The sequence below is a fragment of the Labrus bergylta genome, chromosome 20, assembly GCF_963930695.1.
Source record: "Labrus bergylta chromosome 20, fLabBer1.1, whole genome shotgun sequence".
Lineage (NCBI taxonomy): Eukaryota > Metazoa > Chordata > Actinopteri > Labriformes > Labridae > Labrus > Labrus bergylta.
In genome coordinates this window covers 5,766,923-5,786,779 of record NC_089214.1, presented here as the reverse complement: position 1 = coordinate 5,786,779, position 19,857 = coordinate 5,766,923, and the positions used below count along the sequence as shown (strand labels likewise).

Here is a 19,857-nt window from a genome sequence, read left to right as displayed (position 1 = left end):
CTAATCTTGGCTCCTATGCGCTGTTTGTCAAAAAAAATCAATGCATGACAAACAATGAACAAGCTAACAAGCCAGGTATGTTGAGGGGAAACAGCTGACCCTAACCCTAACCCTAACCCTAAACCTAACCTGCCATATTGCCCATAACTAAAAACCATAGTATGTGCTGGATTATTGCTAATGAAAAGGTTAAACACTTGCTTTTAAACAGTCTGTTTACCACAAATGGCACAGAAAGCCATATTCATCGTTCCGTTTCCTCTTGGCGTTCTTCCTCAACTCTGCTAATCCATTAAAAAAAGAACAGTGCAGGAGCTGCAATTGTCAACAAAGCCGCCAATCATTGACATCAGTATTTGACGATTCATTCGTCAGAGCCTCAGTCGACTGCCACTCTCATAGTTGAGCACAAGGATCATTCCGTTCCAGCTATATGGGGGTGTTTAACGTCTAATTTTAAATGGATTTGTCTGTTTTAGCCAATTCATGGCTCATAACCCATCTTGGGATAAATACCAACTTATTAATACTTTCATAGATGTTCTAAAAATCATTTGCTCTTTAAATCAGTCGTCTTAGAAATCCCCCCGAAGTATTGATAGAAGCAGTATATTCATGTTTAGAGAATTTCATTAGCTACTAGAGATGCCAGTCATTGGCACAGTCACATGCAATTGGCCGTCAGAAAATGGGGAGGCACCTCCTTTCAACAAAGGCTCTCATTGGCTGTTATAGGCTGAAATAATGTGTCATCAAAAGGTGGGGTTGATGACCTACAGTATACTACGGCCGGTCAGTAGGCAGACCTCCAAATCTCATGACTTCACTTTCAGTGGGAAGTTGTTTTGTCCATCTTATTTTTACAGTCTATGAGTGCCACTGTCAAGGTCAGCTTCTGCTAGACTTTAACTCTGCTGATTCAGGGGTGATGGGAAGGCTACAGATGGCCGACCAGCCCCTCCGTGCAACATCACCAGAGTGGGGGCAATGCCAAATAACGCTTTCCTATAACCTCTTGGTATTGGACGAAAAAAAAAACACAACATTAATATGCATGGCGTGCAGAATAAGCAAAGTGCACATAATTTCAAAAAATGAGCTTATTTTGATGACATTATACAGATAATATTCCGGCTTTTCTGCAGAGTAATTCCATTAATGAAAGCTGGTGAATTTTAAGGTCATTTAAATTCCACTGAGTTGTTGCCAAGCCTTTGAAGCCAAAAAAATTGCTTGTCATCCTTTTACAATACAGCCTATTGAGCAGAGAGCGGCTCACAGGGGTGACCATAAATAAGAAATATTCTTTTGCAAACTGTTAATTGTGGGGAGCTGAGAACAAGATTAAATGAAACATCCTCCTCTCTGCAGAAAGACAGCACTGCTCAGCTCCATGAGCCTTGGCTGCAGTTTGTGTTTTCAATTTTTTAACTACTGATTAATGCTCCATAATGAAGAGTTGGGACTTTTTTTAACCTCTCCTGCAGAGAAGATGTTAACAAATGTTAATTTGCCCCTATTAAAAATTGGTCCCAGCTGCTGCTACTTGGAGCGCTAATGATGAAAAGTCCAGATTTAATTAGGAAAGCAGAACGGTCAGCGGCCGAACACAATACAGACCCAACAAGTCAAGGCATACCTCTGCAATAATTCAGCATCTTTTGGTATGCCTGTATGTATAATGAAGTTTAGTGATCATGACTAAAAAGTTTCTGCAGAATAAGGAAAGTGAGGTATTGGTTACTAATAACAATCTGATGCAGAAGTTCCCTCCTGCCTTATTGAAACAAAACTGACATATTTAGTTTACTGCCATTAAAAGCCCCTCTGAGGAGAGTTTAGGTGGTTATGAAAAAGATTGTAATTAATGTTGATGCCTCTTTATAACCTACAGAAAAAGACGAGACCATCAGTGACAAGTTTGATTATCAGGGGGAGGGGCAAAAGATTTCAGATGACTAAAAGAAAAACTTTTAAAAGGTCACATATTATGCTAAATACATGTGTCCCTAGTCTGTCTGCAAACCCCCAATTATGAGAAAAGTTCAACTTCTCCGTCTTCTGCCTGCTCCACTTTTCAGATAATGTGTGCTCAAACAGGCCGTTTGGAGATTTTCCTTTTGTGACATCACAAAGAGCAGTAACCCCTCCCCCAGGTGGGGGACACTCCCACAGCTAGGTGTTTGTTCTGCTGTCTGTGTCTGCCTTTACATCATAAAAAAATGTAAGCTCACATGGGGGCGTGGTCAGACACAGCTCATTTGCATTTAAAGCTATAGACACAAAAAACAGTCTGCTCTGAGCTGGGCTGAAATAGAGGAGTTTAAAGGCATGATATATATCAGGATCAGAGTGGATTTTTGGTAAGAAACTTCACAGACATGTTTTGGGGACCTCTGACTTTTCTTACACTTCCTGAAAAGGAGGATAATATGTGACCTTTAAAAAAACACTATATACAGATGTACAGGACAAATCTGCAAAGAAATGTAAACAGAAACTGGAATTTCCTCACAGGAACTTAAATGATTGTCTAGTTTCTAGCTTGAGCCCAAAGAAACTGACAAATCCAAAACATATAAAGTTCTACCCACAGCAAGTGTCTGTGGCCTGTTGTGTTTGCAGTCCAACCAATCTTCTACAACCAAAAATGTTTTATTTAAGGATCCTATGAATACACTGTTTAAAAGAGGTCTCCCTGTATAAACCCCACAGAGAATCATCACCCCACTTTGCAGCTCCCCTCAGCTCTACTTTACAGTGTGTTCCTGTTTATTGTCTTGGCTTTTGGAGCTGCAACTTCACTGTTTTGTGTTTGGCAGCCGGCAGCTGTTTGTAGTGATAAGGCTTTTAAAAACTGACTGTACACTACCTGCCTGGCACCAAACAGCGGAGAAGCAAAGTTCAAGTCATGGAAGGATAATAATAAGTCAATTTTGGTGCCAAAAATATGTTACTGCAAGAGGAGCGCAGCAAATTTGACCTAAGTCTTAAGGTTAGTCTTAGAGTAGTTACAGCTATTGCACTCATAGCTTTAGCTACAAAATAACTTGTAATTATACTGCTCATATCAGCTGCCCTAAACAACTTTATCTGTAGAGTAAATACAGCAGAAGAACATCAAATGCTGTCAGTGTATTCAGCGTATTCAGAGCTGCAGCCTCTCAGGCTAAAGTCTGCATTGGTTTCTCTTTGAAATTAGAGAGTTAAAGTGAATGTAATTGCATTTGAGAAAGTAGTTGTAGTAGTAGTGAGAAATTGGATTGGAACAGTTATTATTGGAAAGTGTTAGCGCAGAGGTGAAAAGTACAGTTCACTCCTGGGAGAGTGCACTTAAAAACACTTTGCACATGTACTTCTGCATTTCCTTTATGCTTCATTTCCACTCTTGAAAAAAATCATTTGCATTTGAAACATCTGAAGAGTATATAAAACATGATGCATTGCAATCGAAACAGTTTATAAAGTAGTTATGCACTCGATGCCACCTGACCTCAAGTATGTTTCTTAATTTTGATTTGGTTGCTTTTAGTCAAAATGAAGAATTGCAGCATTTTTCTACCACTGCCTAAATGCTGGTTTAATCTTAAAGACATATGCCCGATGTGCTCGTAAACACCCTAATTGAGCCTGGTGACACAGAAACAGATGCTATTTGTCTGCCTTTAAGAAGAGGGGGAATATCTCAGTGCACTGTGGAGAGAGAGAGCGAGAGAGAGAGAGAGAGAGTAAATTTCCTCTGCAGCTATGTTCTATAGTGGAGGGGAAGCTTTCAAAACAATCATGCAGAGTGGGTTTTATGTCATAAAACACCCTGGTGCTATCCTTACCGATCAAATAGGATTAAGAGCAGACAGAGATTGATCTATTCTGCGCCCGACAACTCGTTGTGTTTGACCAGATTAGTTTCAACTCTGTGCAGATGTACGCTACCCCGGAAAGAAATGAAATCATTTCTTTGCAGTTGAAGTGTTCCCCTGTCCGTCACAAGCAGCAGACTCCCCCCGCTCTATGACAAAATCCACTTGTATATCAATCACGCCATGTCCGCCATGCTCAGACACACAGAGGAGTTTCTTCCTCCTCAGTTTTGCACATCTCCCTACTGCAGGTGAAAGAGGGCCCACTGAGAAATGGCTCCATTTGCATCCTAGCTAATTGTATCACTGCTCTGGGCTTTCTAATAGTTAATGAATTTTCTGAGAACCGAGTTCAGGAGGATGAGCGAGGAGAGGTGGAGCTGCAGAGCATACAGCATCACTACTTGAAGTGAAATGAGGTTTGCTGCAGAGAAGAGGAAAAACCCTGCTGAGAAGGGCTAGGGTAATAAAGTTAGAAAAAAAAAACTTATGGGGTACAGTATATGGTAATGTGTTTTTCTCAAGACCATGACTATACAGTAAACAACCCAAGTATTGTACGGAATATAATAAACACTGAGGGGTGTAATCACAAAGAATAGTTTACAGCCACTGAAAGCTCCATGAATTGTGCATCTCTTGCAACCTCTATGTGACCATCATTATATCAGATTGTTGCATTTAAGTGTGAAAAGTCGCATGTTCTTCCTTTAAGCCTCAAATCAGACAAAATGTTGGGGCTAAAGTTTGTCTCTTTCAGGTGGAAGGGGTTTCGCCCTCTGACCAAACCTCCCCAAGTGCACAAATTTATGGCCGGCTGCACCTCTGCAAATACTCTGCAGCCCACGATACAAAGAGCGGCATTGATTTACAAATAGAGGGGAATTTATTTTCTGGTTGTTGCCATTGCTTTCCAGGCAGAGAGACACATTTTGAGACGAGATATAAATGGAGGGGATCCATGAAGCAATTATTCTACCCCTGCGCTACATGGCAGCAACAGCATTGGAAGAGGTGTATCCGGCTACCTTTCCTCTGTTCTGTCTCAGCGAGCAGCTTCTCCAGCCCGTCAAGCTGCCTCGGCAACAATCAGAGCAGAGTGGCTGAGGCGTGGTGAAGAGAAATGTACAGTTGTGGAGTGGTAGGAAATTACAAAAGGAATCAATTCAATGAGTCCCCCCCCCCACCCCTGCATGAAAAAAATGTCTATAAATCAGACAGGTGGCCGGACCCGAACAACAACCTTTTAAAAGCCTGTCTGCAGAGGCACAATGACTCTCAGAGCGAGGTACAGCTCGCTAATACGGCTACTCCTTTTCTTTTCAATCAGGCGCTATCCCTACACAGCGGGCCTGTCAGCCCGACAACCTTGGTGCTTTTTACCACTGACCTCAACCTTATTGCTTTATTAGAGGCATGAGATTTGGATGCTTTTTCATTTCATATCAGAGGCAAAGCACGCCAGGATTTTTAGTGATGCCGGAGGAGCGGCGTTTCATTCCAAAAAGGAGACATCCACCTTTAGAAAAATGTGACACCTCTTCTGACACGACCACCCCGGCATGAAAGCGAAAATGAAGACTTATCTGTCTTCTGCTCTTTACTGACAAAAAGGCAGCACGGTAGAAGCTGTAATCATTTTTAAAAGAGCAGGCATTGAACACCGGGGTCATCATTTTCCCTCTAAAAGCAGTTTGCGGATTGCGTTTTCTGGGATGAAGCACTTCTTTGTGCGTTTTTTGATAACAAATGTCAGGTCCTCGGAACAATTATTTTGCCAATTACACTCCCGGTGCCTATCACTTCCTGTGTTGTTTTCCCATGTTTCTCCTCATGACGCTATCTGCCCATAGGATGAGCAGCTTAATGGAGGCTGTAAATAAACTGAACAGCAAGGTCAGCAGGAAAACCACTGATGGAATAAATTAGTGTTCGGCTTTAAAGAAAACAACAGAGAAGACAACATGAAATATAACAGTCAGGAGCGGTAAAAGGGATCCGTGACCATTACCCGCTCCTGATTTATCTGACCAGAGAGGCAATCTGACGCTTCTCCACTGATTTGTCACGTTCCCTCTGACTTGTCAATATGGGAGGGGTGTCACATAGTGGGTTTAAACTACCGTTAGGTGGTTGTCTTGGAGTTAATTTTCAGTTAGCACATGTGTGTGTGTGTGCTCTCGCCACGTTCATTTTCTCTGTCTGCTGCTGATAAATGTCAAGGCCACTTGAGAGATGGGCGAGCAGCGGTTTATTCCCACAAACACCCACACAGCAGAAACAACACACAGCATTGCAGTACTGTAAACAGTGAGCCCAAAGAGTCGTGAATCGACAGGCAATCATGCTGGGTGTGGAACAGTCGAGGGGGAAAGCGAATAGCTTCATACTGTAGGTAAATGCTGAAAACATGTGCTGCCAAGTGAAATAATATGTTGTTTATCCATGAATGAGCAGCTGAATGTGTAGCATGATCTCAGTCTCAGGTGTAATAGATGCCTGACAGAGATTCTCCGCACTGTAAATCACATGGCTGCTCTCCTATTTCCTGGATGACTGGACGGTTTCCTCTTTATCTACTGTGTGTGCAGAGCAACGACCTCGAGACTGAATCAAACCACGTCTCAGTTTGTGAATTATAAACTATCTTGGTGTACTTCTGGCACAACCCATGATAATTGATTTTTGGCTAAACAACACTACGTTTGCTGGTGCAGTACTTTAAACTATAGCTACAGATTGTTTTCCCAGATATTGATTCCATGACCTATACTTGAGTATCGGCCACACCCTGGACAGGTCGCCGGTCAACCACAGGGCTGACGAGCATGTCTTTGGACTGTGGGAGGAAGCCGGAGTACCAGGAGGGAACATGCAAACTCCACACAGAATGAAACTATAAAGACACAGAGGACAGATTCACATCAAGGAGGCTGGGCTCTAAGAGATTGCAATCCTCTTTGAATGGAAAAAATGGGGAGGGGGGGGGGGGCGCTGATCAGGAAAAATGTGTGCATGTGTATCTACGCTGTATTCCAACAGCATTAGTGTTACCTTGGTTACTAATCCTATTTACCAAGGATTGGATCCATTCTTCAAGTTCTTCGTCTCAAAGCCGAATAATTGTTATCACCATGTGTCAGGGACTGACACCAAAGGGAGGCAAATATTGTTTATTCTGTGTTTTCTTCACAATATTTCAAAGTATTAAATACTGCCATGTTATACGTTTTGGAAAATCAATTGTAACACAGACCGGAATTTTAAAGCTTTAAAAATTAAACATAGTGCAAGTACAAAAAACAAAATCATTGCGAAAGCAAAGAGGAATGTGTGGGATCTGTAAACACATCCATAAATGTATAACCCATCTACTTTGTGATAACTGTAATTAAATGCATATCTTGAATTGTTCAACAGTGCATCCTTTTCTTGGGAGATGTAACTTGCGTGATCGTGCAGCCACTCATCTTTCACAAAAGCTAACATCAGGTTAAGAAAAGGTCACGGGCATAGAATTGCAGAGGAGACCTACAAAAGCTGAGGCCAATATACACTGATAACTTGACAGCTCCCTCCCCCCCCCCCAAAAAAAAAAAAACGGAATAAAGCTGTAACATGAATTACAGCCTCCGCATTCTGTGATCAGTGAAATGGCACACAAAGCATTAGGGATGCAACAATATGCATATTGAGATAGCAACGCTTCCCCACTGACAGCCACTGTGTTTGCTTTCTCACAAAGCAGAGGGAGCCTGCTGCGACATTCACATATTGTTGCTCTCTCTAATTCTCTCACTCAGCCATGCACTGGTAGCGTTTAGGCCGTGCAGGAAAAGTGGCTTAGGTAAGCAGTTGACAGGCCAGTGACCTTGTACGAGAATGAGATAAGGTAAACCTTCATTAAGAAAAGCCTTCATCATCAAAACTCTGTCAATTTAAATTCATTGATTCAAGTTTAACAATGTGGTTTATGGAGCCTTAAAGTATTTGGTTTGGCAGTGGTAAATAAATAAGAAATACTACGATAAACATGATATCATGGCGTAAAATGCAGCCATTTTTCAGGTTGTTGCAGAAATCTGAGTGTTATTTAATGTTCTAATATGTATTCATTATTTTGGTCATACAATTCCTATTTCAAAAACCATATTTCAGTTTGTTGTATTAGTTACTCTTTTATCAGAGTAAGTTTTACTCTGATAAAAGAGCAGTAGAGATGCCATCATTGCTTTTTTTTTCAGCCCAAAAATGGCCACTTTTATCTAAGCAGGCTTGTGAACTGCCAGCTATTGTAGCTCCTGTTGTCCAGAGGAACCACAGACTAAGACTGCAAGTCTTTGCTCTTCAGAGCGGTGCGATTGCAATGAAAAACATCTTTGGATCCCACAACAACGCAAAGTCACCCAAGCTAACAAACCATCTAGATGAATTGGTTGGCTCGTTATGTCTCATGTAAGTTCCTTGCAAAGATAATACAGACATAGTTAAAGACAATATCTATAGTTTTTCATTTTCAGCAGCGGGTGATTGGCTTGATAAAATAATTTTGACATTGTTGTTGCACTAGTGCTCGAGCTAACAGGTACCATAGACTAAATATGAATGTATGCAGATAACTACTTCTTGAAAGTTATTGAGTCAGTGGGGTTCAACTGATGTTTGTCAAAGTCAACACTTTGAAGAGCAAATACATAGTCTTTTCTTTTCTTTTTTTCCCCAAAAACGTCCTGCCTACATGTGGCTTATTTAATGTTTTGGATCACAAATTCTTCTTTGATCTTGATGATCTTTTTTCTAGACCTGACCAAGTACAATTCATATCCAAAGTAAGCCCAACTGAGGCTGATTTATAAAAAATAACCTTGCACTTGGTTAGGTTTAGAGATCCCAAAGGTATGAGGTAAGAATATTGGAAAGGTTTATGGTTTGGGTTTAGATGTTAATCCAGCGTTGGTTTTTCAAACAGTGGTCCGCTGGATGAAGTCTGTTTGACTATTGACTTTCCTTTTGAATCCCAGCATGATAGTACTAGCAAATCACAGCACTCTACAGCAGGATTTGGCAAAGCCAAATGGAAAGATTATTGACCCCACCTGAGAGGCTATAAGCATGCAATATGAAAATCAGAATACATAATTAAAATGTTCTAATGAGTTGTATTGGATTATCCCTTTAAGTATTTAGAACTTTAGTGCTTCTATTGATATAAGTAATAATAACTATTAAAAATTAAATTCATTTATTGGATTTCATGGCTCTTAAAAATGAATGGGTGAATAAATTAAACCTTTATTGCCCCTAGGGGGATTTGTCTGGCACTAAGAGCACGATAACATAAAACAGAGACAAAAGACATCAACAACCAGCACATAGTAACATCTATCACTAAAATACATCATTAAAGGCTTTAATTTAAAGCATTGCATTATTACATGTAAAGGGTGTCAAGTAACAAGTTCAGTAAAGTGCATAGGGCCAAGTTCAGTATAATCAGAGTTTATTAAGTAGCTGACCTCTAACAGCATGTAAGAGCAAAACGTACAACATTTTACAGTAGGATAATCTACTTCATAGTGTCTTACAGACTTTGGGGCTCCAGAGTTTTTGGCAGGATTACCTGGGCTTGGCCTGGCCAAAACTTTTAAAGGTATGTCCTCCCCTCCCTCTCTGTCTGTGTCCCAGGAGGGCAACTGGAGGAGAATGACTGGTAAAACCCAGACCAGCAACGTGACCAACAAGAATGATCCTCGCTCCCTCAACTCAAGAGTCTTTATCGGCAACCTCAACACAGCCATCGTCAAGAAGACCGACATAGAGGTCATCTTCGCCAAGTACGGAAAGATAGTGGGTTGCTCTGTGCACAAGGGATACGCCTTCGTACAGTATTTGAACGAGAGGAACGCCCGAGCTGCTGTGTCGGGAGAAAATACGCGCATCATCGCCGGACAGCCTCTTGGTGAGTCTGCTTTGTCACTTGTTTTTCCATCTATTTAGTGAGAAATGTCCGTATTGCTTGCATTGCAGAAACCTGAGACACTCATGAAGAGCCAGTAAGAGTAAGTCTATGTGGCACTTTGGAAAAACTTTCCTTTTGAAATCCAGTGTTTTGTTAAAGCCTGTTCTGTGCTAGAGGAATGGATTGTCTCTCTTGGGAACTCAAAATGCCTCAGGCCTATCTCAGACTTTCAGTTTAGAACTTCCCTTGGCTTCCCAAATGCTGAAGTGTCTGTAATTGTTGTCACGCTGTTTTGGAGAAAATCCCCACTGAATCCCATGCACTAGTGTATGTTAGCTGAGTTTGATTTTTAACATTTACCAGCCAGAAACTTTGGAAAGCATGTCAATGTTCTTGGGACCACCGCTTGTGCCGAGAAGAATATGTTAAGTGGCATGGGATACAGGTACATTATGCTGTGCAATTGCTGAGTTTTTGCTGTGCATGCATTTTGCAATGGTTTGTTTTTTTGAAAAGCTGAATGTGAAATGTTTTTTCTATGTTGTAAGGTTTAGTCAGTCGAGTGCATTGTCTTGAGCCTTACATAGTAAAATATATGTGGGAGTCCAGGGTTGAATTGAAAAGAAAGAGCAAAACAAAGTTTTACCCCCTGCTGCTTTAAAATGGTCATTACTGGATGACACTGCAGATAGGAGAGAGACCTTTTGAGTGAATCCTTTCAGTATGTTTCCACAAGAGATCCTGGGGTCTGGGGTTGAAAGAGTGCAAATATATAACTAGGTTCTGGTATGTTACACCGCTATAAATACCACTACGAGATGATCAAAAGGAGCAGTGCATGATGGAAATAAGGTGCCGGAAAGGAATATATTATTATATGAATGCAGCGTATGTGCACAGTAGATTTGGAATTAAGGCTCTGGTGCGTCACATCCCAGAGTCACACACCGAGCTCAACTAGAGAGGGTTAGGGGAGAGTAGATAATCCCGCCTGTGGGAATGCAGGCTCAGAACATAAAAAGGAATGCAAAGGGTGGAGGTGGAGGTGCAAGGAAGTGCAGCATGTTTGGTTTTTCAACCAGGGAACATCAGTACCAAATAGTCAAGAGTAGAAATATCACCGTGTCTGTATAAGAACCTAAACTTGCCAGAATGATTGGATCAAAGAGAGCAGCGGATGATGAAGGTTTGTTAGGAACTGGAGCGAATTGTTGTGTGTATGTAGAATATGTTTACATTTTTTTAGAATCTAAGCTTTGACGTAGTCCCCTCCAGTAAGTTCCCAGGTCTAATATTGGCTTTACTACGACACACGAGTCAATCTTTAGCATCTGCACTGTGCTCAACTCAAGGGTTAGCCCATCAGAGGTATTACATGCACAGTTCGCTTGAAACAAACTATGGTGGTTTCACAAAATTAACAACATTTCTCAAGCAAGATTGGTCCAGTCAAGACCAAGACCATGAATATCAATCAAAAATCATCATCTTGTGTGCAGTGGGCGTGTCGCTCAATTAGACCGTAACAGCAGGGAGGGCTGCAGTCATAACCGATTAATTCAATCATAATATATTGGGAATTAATTTAAGTTATTCGTTCTTTTAGATAGAGAGGTTTTCATTCTAATCACAGTGAAACCACAGTGTGGAAAAATAGCCGGTCAGTGTTGGTCTTGACAAGTCTTGATTTAAAATCTGGAGTCCGCCCAGCCTGAGACCGAGTCCAAATGCTTTAGATTCCGAGATGCTTAAGGGTTTTTAAACACAAGCTCATCAGATGCTTGTGTCTTTGTGTAAGACTTCAAAGGGCCTGGGCAGAGGTTTTTATAGAGCTGTGGTATCCCCTAGAAGCAATCTCCAAGCCTTACACAGCAGCAAATGGGAATTGACAACTGCAACCCACTTACCTAAGAGAAAGTAGAACCCAGAACAAAGAATAAAAAGTGAGCCAGGGAGTTACGTAGCCAGTTCAGTTGCCATTTGATGACAGATGTACATTGGCAAGGATCACTTCATTACACTAGTCAGTTATTTGATAATCTTTGTTGAATTAATTTGGTCTGATCTTTGGGAGGCTTGAGGGTTGGGTCGGCCTTTGTTTCTCTGTGTGAAAATTAAGTCTTCATGTACATTTCCATGAGACACGCATTCTTCAACTCGTGTCCTCTGGCTTGAAGATGATCTCTCTAACTGCTCATACACTCTGCCACTCCATTATACAGTATCCTCGGGGCGGGTAGCGTTGGCCGTGAAAGAAGGAAAGTTTTATACAAGATAACGAACACAACTGAAGGAAACAAAACCCGGTTCAAGGGCATTCCTCAGCTAAAAACAGTATTCCCTTGACTGTTACCTCCTGTGTTGATGAGCATTAGGTGTGACTAACAAGACTTATGTGCGGTACAAAATGGAAAACTTGGGGGAGGGGCAAATGCAGGACTCTTCAAAATCTGAATGTATCAACCTAAAAATCAAACAAATGGTTTTGTCTCAACTGTCCAGGCCTTTTTGAAAAAGCTATCCAGCAGAACTATATGGTTTCTTCTTTTGCATGCCTGTTGTCTGCCTGCAAAGAAAGGTGTTTAATGTTACTGTTTTGTACTTAACATACAGATCTTTCACTGAACAGACACATCTCCTGATTATACACCATTGGGTATATCCTTCTTAAACAATTCGTGAATCGCGATTGTTCCATGGTGGTGAAGACAAGCATGCAATGATGAGCTCTCTTATCCTGATTTATGTTGGCTAATGTGTTTTTTGCTCATCAAGCCTTCCATTAGTTTGATATTTGGCATTATGGATGTTGCAATCAGCAGCAGGACAGAAAAAAAACACTTCAGTTATTAATAACCTGGTCACTAGTCAGATCCAAAACCATCAGTGAGCACTGTCCCGTATCCGTAATGATAGCCTCTTATGTGTTCTCTCTCTCTCGCTGCAAATGGTTTGGCTGCTCGTTTCAAACAGCAAGTTTTTTGGTTGAGAAAGCAAACATCATCGGAGGTATTTTTAATCCTCCAGAGTTCAATTCAAAGCGACCCTGCAGCAAGGCAATCCTGCCCTCATTGTTATCACTCAATCAAGCCGTGTGGCGGGGAGTATGACTGGGAGATACATTCTTAATTGACAATTAAAGACAGCCTCCGTCTTATCCTCCCAAGCTGATCCTTTTTCTATTAGTATGGCACAGAAATTAATCAGTCACACATAATGATTTAGAGTTATAGAACCACCTCTGCAAAGGATCGGTCTTTTACTTTCTGAAACGTTTAATTTAAGGTTTGTTTTTTTTTCCTGTGAGTTGATTCCACCTTAACTCCAGAGATGACTTCTCTTGGTTTGCTCAGATTGCTGTTTTTTGTTTTTTTTGGCCCAATTGGCATCCAAATGTGACTGCGTTTTTCAACTATTACTAAGATTATGCACAGCCCAAAAAATAAGAAGCCCAACATGTTGTTGTGGAGGCAGAGGAACATTTGTAAAGTAGGGTTTTCTGCTGGCAGTGGTCACTGGAAAAGAGGTCAGTGGAATAATCACATCATGGCTGCTGCTATACAGCTCTGGATCCAGCAGCTCAGACGCACTGGTGATGAGTAATCTGTGCACTCAATGATACTCTAGTGTCAGAGTTCATAGCCTGGCTCCAACACAGAAGATTAGACTGTCAGTGTGTGTGTTTGTTTGTGTGTGTCGGTGGGGATATGGATGAAGAACAGCTAATGAAAGAATGTAGAAGTGTTATAATAACACAGCTGGCAGCACCTTCCAGCCCCCTCTGCTTGTTGAAAAAATGGATGCTTCATTACCCTATCAGATCTGAATCGGACTTTATGAGATCCCATCTACGATTGTAAGAACAGCAATCATTACTAAATGGCAGTTATGTGAATGCAATTCTGGCAGACTGTAAGTGCAGTGTCTCTACATGTATTTCTCTAAAAGCCCTCCACAGGAACACAGATGTTGGATATTGAGTCTTGCAGAGCAGAAATCAGAATCTATCCTTTGTTTGTGTTAAAACATTCAAAACTCAAAAAAGAGTCTGAAGAGCAATTAAGTATAAAAAACTACAAAGTATACAGTTGAAAGGTTAACATTTACCAAATGATTTTGAACCACAGCTGTCTCTGTGGTATTTAGAATTTATAAAAGTGGAAGCAGATTTTGTTTTTTAGATTATTTTTGTGAAGATGAATCACCACTTTATAAAATAAGCAATTATGTTTTTCAGGTGTGAGTTAAAACAAAAAGTCATTAAACATCCATCAGCCTTAGAAATGGATTTTAAAGCCTTTATGTCTCCCTAGTTGGTGCTGAATCCTTGAAACGCATGCTGTTTCCCATTTAATTCTGTTGCAGAGAGTTTAGTGTTTTAGCAGTCGTGTTAAAATTGCAAAAAAATCACTTTATACCGATGTAATCGGAACTTTGCTTTAGAAACACAGAATGTGAAACGCGCACACACATTGCGCACATTCATTTTATTTGCAGTGTGGTTGATACATGTGATAATATATTTATTTGATCTCGCATTGCTGTTTTGTTTGAATGTTTTATGTCATATTTTGAGCAGGTTGACTATTTTTTGTTTGCATTTCATTTTTATTTGTCAGACTTGACTTTGACTGGCACCCCAAATTGAAACCTTGTCAAACCCGCTACAGCGGATTAAACAGTCAACAGACTAGTAAAAAGTAGCAGCCCATGTTGCCGTTCGGTTGCCATCATTCTGACCACTTACAAAAGCATTACCTTAGCTGACTCATTGGAAGCTTTGGCAGTGGAGGAAACTGTAACATTGCTAGATCTGTTTTTTCTCCGTGTAAATAACACAAATCACCTTTAAGAAAAATCATAGAGATTTAATACATTACGCATTTTCTTTATATTCCACACTGGCCTGTCTCTCTCCATGGTGCTGAAACATTCAAATGCAGACTGTGTTCCACTTACTCCTATAAGGTACAAAAATGTGCATAGTGTGCTGACTTGGGAGTCAGTATGCAGGAAATAAATAACTTGTACTAGAAATTGTGCCAGACATGCTCCTAACCATATGAAGTCAGCAAAATGTTTGCTTCTAGATCCTTACCACCGACAGCTTTTAAAGGAACGTGTTGGTGGTCGGATACCTTTTCCATTTAAACTCAGCCATAACAAACAATTCTAACATATACCTTATTGTGTTGCATTATCTAATGTTAATAAAGTTTATCTAAATGCTTCTTAAAATGAGTGTATTGCATGTTCTGTATTAAGAACACCATACCAGTCTCTGTTCATTTGCGGCTAAAATAGTTAATATTTCTCTCCAATCACAGTAAAATGAGTTAAAGTCACAAACAAACAATCTGAGGTCGCTGCTCTGTTTTGGCACACGACACGTCTACAACTCACTTGTCTCCTTGTGTGCTTCCTTCCCTCTGGCTAAAAGCTGACTGGGGGGATTTCCTCGTGACACAGTGACATGATGATTACTGGCATCCATGAACCTCAAATGCATCCGAGCAGTTTCCGTCCTCGCCCACTGAGATCTGTCTGCTGAATCTCTATGGCCTTGCTCCTCAGAGGACGCGGCGGGCTGCCATCCGCGCAAAGAGTGACAGATTTCTTGCCCTTAGCTGTCCCAGCATGCACTAAACCTGCTCATGTTACTGCTGAGTCTCCAGATCTACATGTATACGACACAATGACACCACATAACAGATGCTACAGGAACATCCAGAGCTGTATATTGCTTCTAGCCACAATCCTCTCCTTTCACCCCGTCTGCAAGAGAGTCTAAAGAGTCATTTGTGCATCTGTATGAGACACCACAGGTTTATGACTATGTGTTTGGTTTTTGATGACCTGGGAATGAAAACGCTCTGCTGTGCTGCGGCTCTATAAGACACCATCACATTCCTGCAGGGCTGTGTGGAGGTGTGGGCGTCTTAATTTGTTCTTTAGAACAAAACCACTGTGATTCAACCACAAAATGAGGTTTCATTTCTCCTATTCCAGACTTTTTGTTTTTTTGAATGCATCATTTACCTAAAATTAAATGCAAGCAATCTCCGGCACACTGTTGAACTTGCAAAACTACTTTTATCTGCAACGTGTCCCTTCAAGGCCTTTCAAACCCTCCCCCTCTTCTTAATGCATATCACTTACTTCACTCTATTCTCAGACTGTCAACTACTGATGAGCTCTATTTTTGCTCAACACAGCATTCGTTAAGAACTCATGTGTTTTCACCAATAATGGTTTTTTTAAGCCTGTTGGTATTGGAATCAGAATCAGAATAGGGTTTTATTGCCAAGTACATTTACACATACAAGGAATTTGTCTTGAAGAGACTGATACTCAAGCTTGGGTATCCAAATGAGCATAGGGAGAGATAAAAAAAATAAAAGAAAGAGACAAATCAGGCAATTAAATGTTGTCAGTCTTGTTAGTCATCACCAGAATTACTGGTCAGTTAAATTCATTATCAACATTTGTATATGTTGGTCCTCAATGCTGCTCAAATACTGTGAATTTCTCCAGATAATATCCGGCTGCGTTCACATCAGCTCGCTCGGAATTGTTGGCATACAAGGGGTCTGGCAGGTGAAAATCTGGGTAAAGTCAGAGTGAAAAATGTGGCAGTGTGTGTTCACACATACATCTCCTCCTGGAAATATCAGGAGCTTTTTAAGGAGTTTTCTTCAAGTATCAAAGTCCTATGAATGTAAAATGAACCGTGGATGTATTGTTGTAATAGCTTGGTATCAAAAAAGGATGATAGCATCAATACTTGATGTTTTTGTGGCTAGTTGAGCTTCCATCTCTTTTTGTATTTTTCTCCGACAATGCCCTGGTGTGGTATTGCTTGTGTGTGTCCGCCTGAAGGCAGCACACGTGTGATTGACAGGTGGTGATTGAAGTCCTGATGGAAAAGGGACAATGGAAGAATAGAATCCGATATTTCTCTGAGAGGCCATGTATGAAGACACTAGCTGCTGTGCGACCTGGAAGCAGAGTTAGAGGAGGAGGAGAACAGCAGAGAGAGGTTAATGGCAGAGAGAGGGCAGACTAACAATATCTCTGGAGGGTCCGTGTGGCAGCGAGCACACCTGAAACTCTTCACTCTATTGACTCCTGCTTTGAGTAGCTCTCCCAGAAGACATCTGCATTCCCTTCCACCTGAAAGTTTCATGCTGAAGGTCCGTGCCATTACAATATTAATGACCACAGTGAAGGATAATGTGTGATGGATCACCAATCATACTGCCTCCAAATGGCATTGGCAAGAGTTAGGCACATAAATAATAAAGTGATTTAGATGCAAAATCCGTCCTAAGCGGATTACAAAGGCAGTGGCACTGCAATCAATCGTCATTTTGGGCCAACATGATGCATAGCAAAGAGCACCGGATGCAGAGAGGGGACAGGTAGAGGGAGAGTGTGCAGGGAGAGCTGCTCGCCACACTGGTTCTTGGAAATCTTGGCAGTGTAAAAAATACAGCTACTGGCGGCATATGTTGTATTTGCAGATTTGTTTTTTTTTACTGATAGCTCGCCAAAAACAGATGGTGCAACATCTTTTTGTATATTTGATGCCCAGTTTTTTCATTTTTTGTTAAGGCCTGATATAATGTTCAAATGTGTGCTGTTAATTGTATTGTAATCCTCGGGAGGGAAATTCTGGTTTACACTCTGTTATTGAGAGACGTGCTTCTCGAACACATACACACACCTGCACAAAACAGAAATTATGGACATGCATTGACTGCGGCTGCACATGAAACAGCACCCGAGCACTTGGGGGTTCGGTGCCTTGCTCGAGGGCACCTTGGCAGTACTCGTATCGTGGCCGTGCACCTTTCCAGCAACCAGACCAACTTCCATACTTTGGTCCGCACCGGGACTTGAACCGGCGACCCTCCCAACCCAAGTCTCTACAGACTGATCCACTGACACGCCTCATATTGAGAAGTGTTTTGATTTAAAGCTGTATTCCCTTCTGTTGTATATTTGGAAAGCATATTGTAGATTGGTCAAAGGAAGAATGTGCGATAGTTTACACATAAATTCAGCAGAAATCAAGTTTATCCTAAAAAAAAAATGTCTCTCTGAGTCATGACTGTCTACAATGAGTGAGAAGTGTGAGTTTCACCGGTTGTATTGTTGTCAGAGCTGTGTTTACATCAGATCACGGTCATTTTGTGTTAATTTGTATGCAATATGGAGCTATGAGTTAGCCAAAGTGTGCTAACATTAGCCTGCTAACAAAACAATGCAGACCACGGGCATCTGCAGGTCGAGCAATGGACACTTTCATCCGCCACTTGTGCTTAGTGGTGCGCTCTGTTTAATAACTTTGTGAAAACGCGAGTGGAGAGGGGTTGGAGGTGAGTTTTGGTTTAATGCTGCAGCTCTAGGGCGACATCTACTGGATCAAAAAGTCACACATTCTTCCTTTAAAGCTGCAGCCCGGACTTTGTTAGCTTAGCTTCTGAGAACAAAGGAATGGAAATGTGTAAGAAGATTGCCCTACTGTCAAAATGAAAAGACTCTCTTTAGTTTTCTTGCCGTAGCTACATGAGAGGATCAATATCATTGTCATACCTGTCTGTTAAATGGAGAGTTAGCACCTGGTATGCTCTGTTGAGCTTAGCACAAAGACTGGGAAGAGCTAGCAACACTCCATCGAAAGCCCCCATTCATCCCCTGAAAAGCTAAAAACCAAGCACATAATATCTTGTTTGATTTAATAAAAGGTAGTATAACACAAGGGGGGAAACGAAGGCAAACCTCTCTCTGCCAGACAAATGTTTTTTATCATAATTATGAAAAAGGTAAAACTATACCATCATATCTAATACCTGTATATCAAAATGCAGGGTTGATCACAGACCTGTTAACTCGCTGTTTTGTGTTGAGCCTCCAGTTTTCTGAATATAAAAAAATGAAATGTGGAACTCAGGAAAACATGAGGCTGTAACATAAATTGCAACACTTCCTCACAAAATATCCGAGAGTCCTTAAAAGCTCTGAATATCACAGGCTTAACATTATAAGTGAATACCCAAGGGGGATTTTTTTTCTTTAATGTCGAGCCAAACCTATCCTCCTGCATCTCCTCCACCTGGCTGCTGTAATTCTCTCTCTCTATCACTCTCCATTAGTATTCACCGCTCGCTCTCTCTCTTTGAAATTTGCATAGATAATTCCAACTATGTGTACAATAACGGCACAGCTCAGTAACTTTACTCTGAGAGCCAGGTTCAGAGGCATGAAGAGTCATGAGAGAGGGGTGGAGAGGCCTTGTGGGTATTGCAGTATGCGACTAGAAGGGCCAATTCTTCGTGATCCACTGGACTAAGCCGTGCCAACCCTAACCCCCAAAAGGCCTCCTCTGTGTCTTTCATGTCCTCGTGTTTGCTGCTGAGGCTGTGTGAGTATTCAGCGTGTCAGAGCATGTGCGAGTGTGTGTGTGTGTGTGTGTGTGTGTGTGTGTGTGTGTGTGTGTGTGTGTGTGTGTGTGTGTGTGTGTGTGTGTGTGCTTGTATGTGGGGTCTATGAATGCTAGCAGATGTCAAAAGAGAATTTTTGGTTTGTGCTTCATTCGGTTTAAAAAAAAGGATTTGAACCAGAGCGACAACACTTCTAAACATGACCGCGTTCCCCTCTCTCTTTTTGTCTTTGTTCTATTATTCTCTCTCTTCCTTCCTTTCCATATCTCTCTCTTGTCCTTGTGGGTGATTAGAATGCACCCTGGTTGTTCGTCTCCTCCCTCATTAATCACGCTCCGAGAGACTCTGCCGGACGTCGAATGCACAGTTGGCCTGACCCAGCATTCGACAAAAACATCCATAACAGCAGGTACAGAGCGGTGCGCGGAAATACAGTAACATCAACAGTATAGCCAAGCTAGGGGATTTATATGGGCTGTGGCGTATTCAGAATATAAGACTGTGTTTCCTTTTGTGAGAACAATACAGAAGAAATTTAAAGATTCTCATTGTGCACTTAATAGGCTTTAATAAAGCCACCCAGGAAGCCAGG

At 41.3% G+C, this 19,857-nt stretch overlaps 1 protein-coding gene across 4 annotated transcripts in view; it reads left to right on the top strand.

Annotated features, from left to right (window-relative positions):
* LOC109983752 (RALY RNA binding protein like) overlaps positions 1-19,857 on the top strand; it is a 104,027-nt gene that overhangs the window by 37,237 nt on the left and 46,933 nt on the right. For all 4 annotated transcript variants that reach the window (XM_065948796.1, XM_020633596.2, XM_020633595.2 and 1 more), the window contains one exon: positions 9,546-9,819. In XM_065948796.1, the coding sequence (XP_065804868.1) occupies positions 9,564-9,819 (256 nt within the window). In that variant the 5' untranslated portion in view covers positions 9,546-9,563. The remainder of the gene's footprint in view (positions 1-9,545; positions 9,820-19,857) is intronic.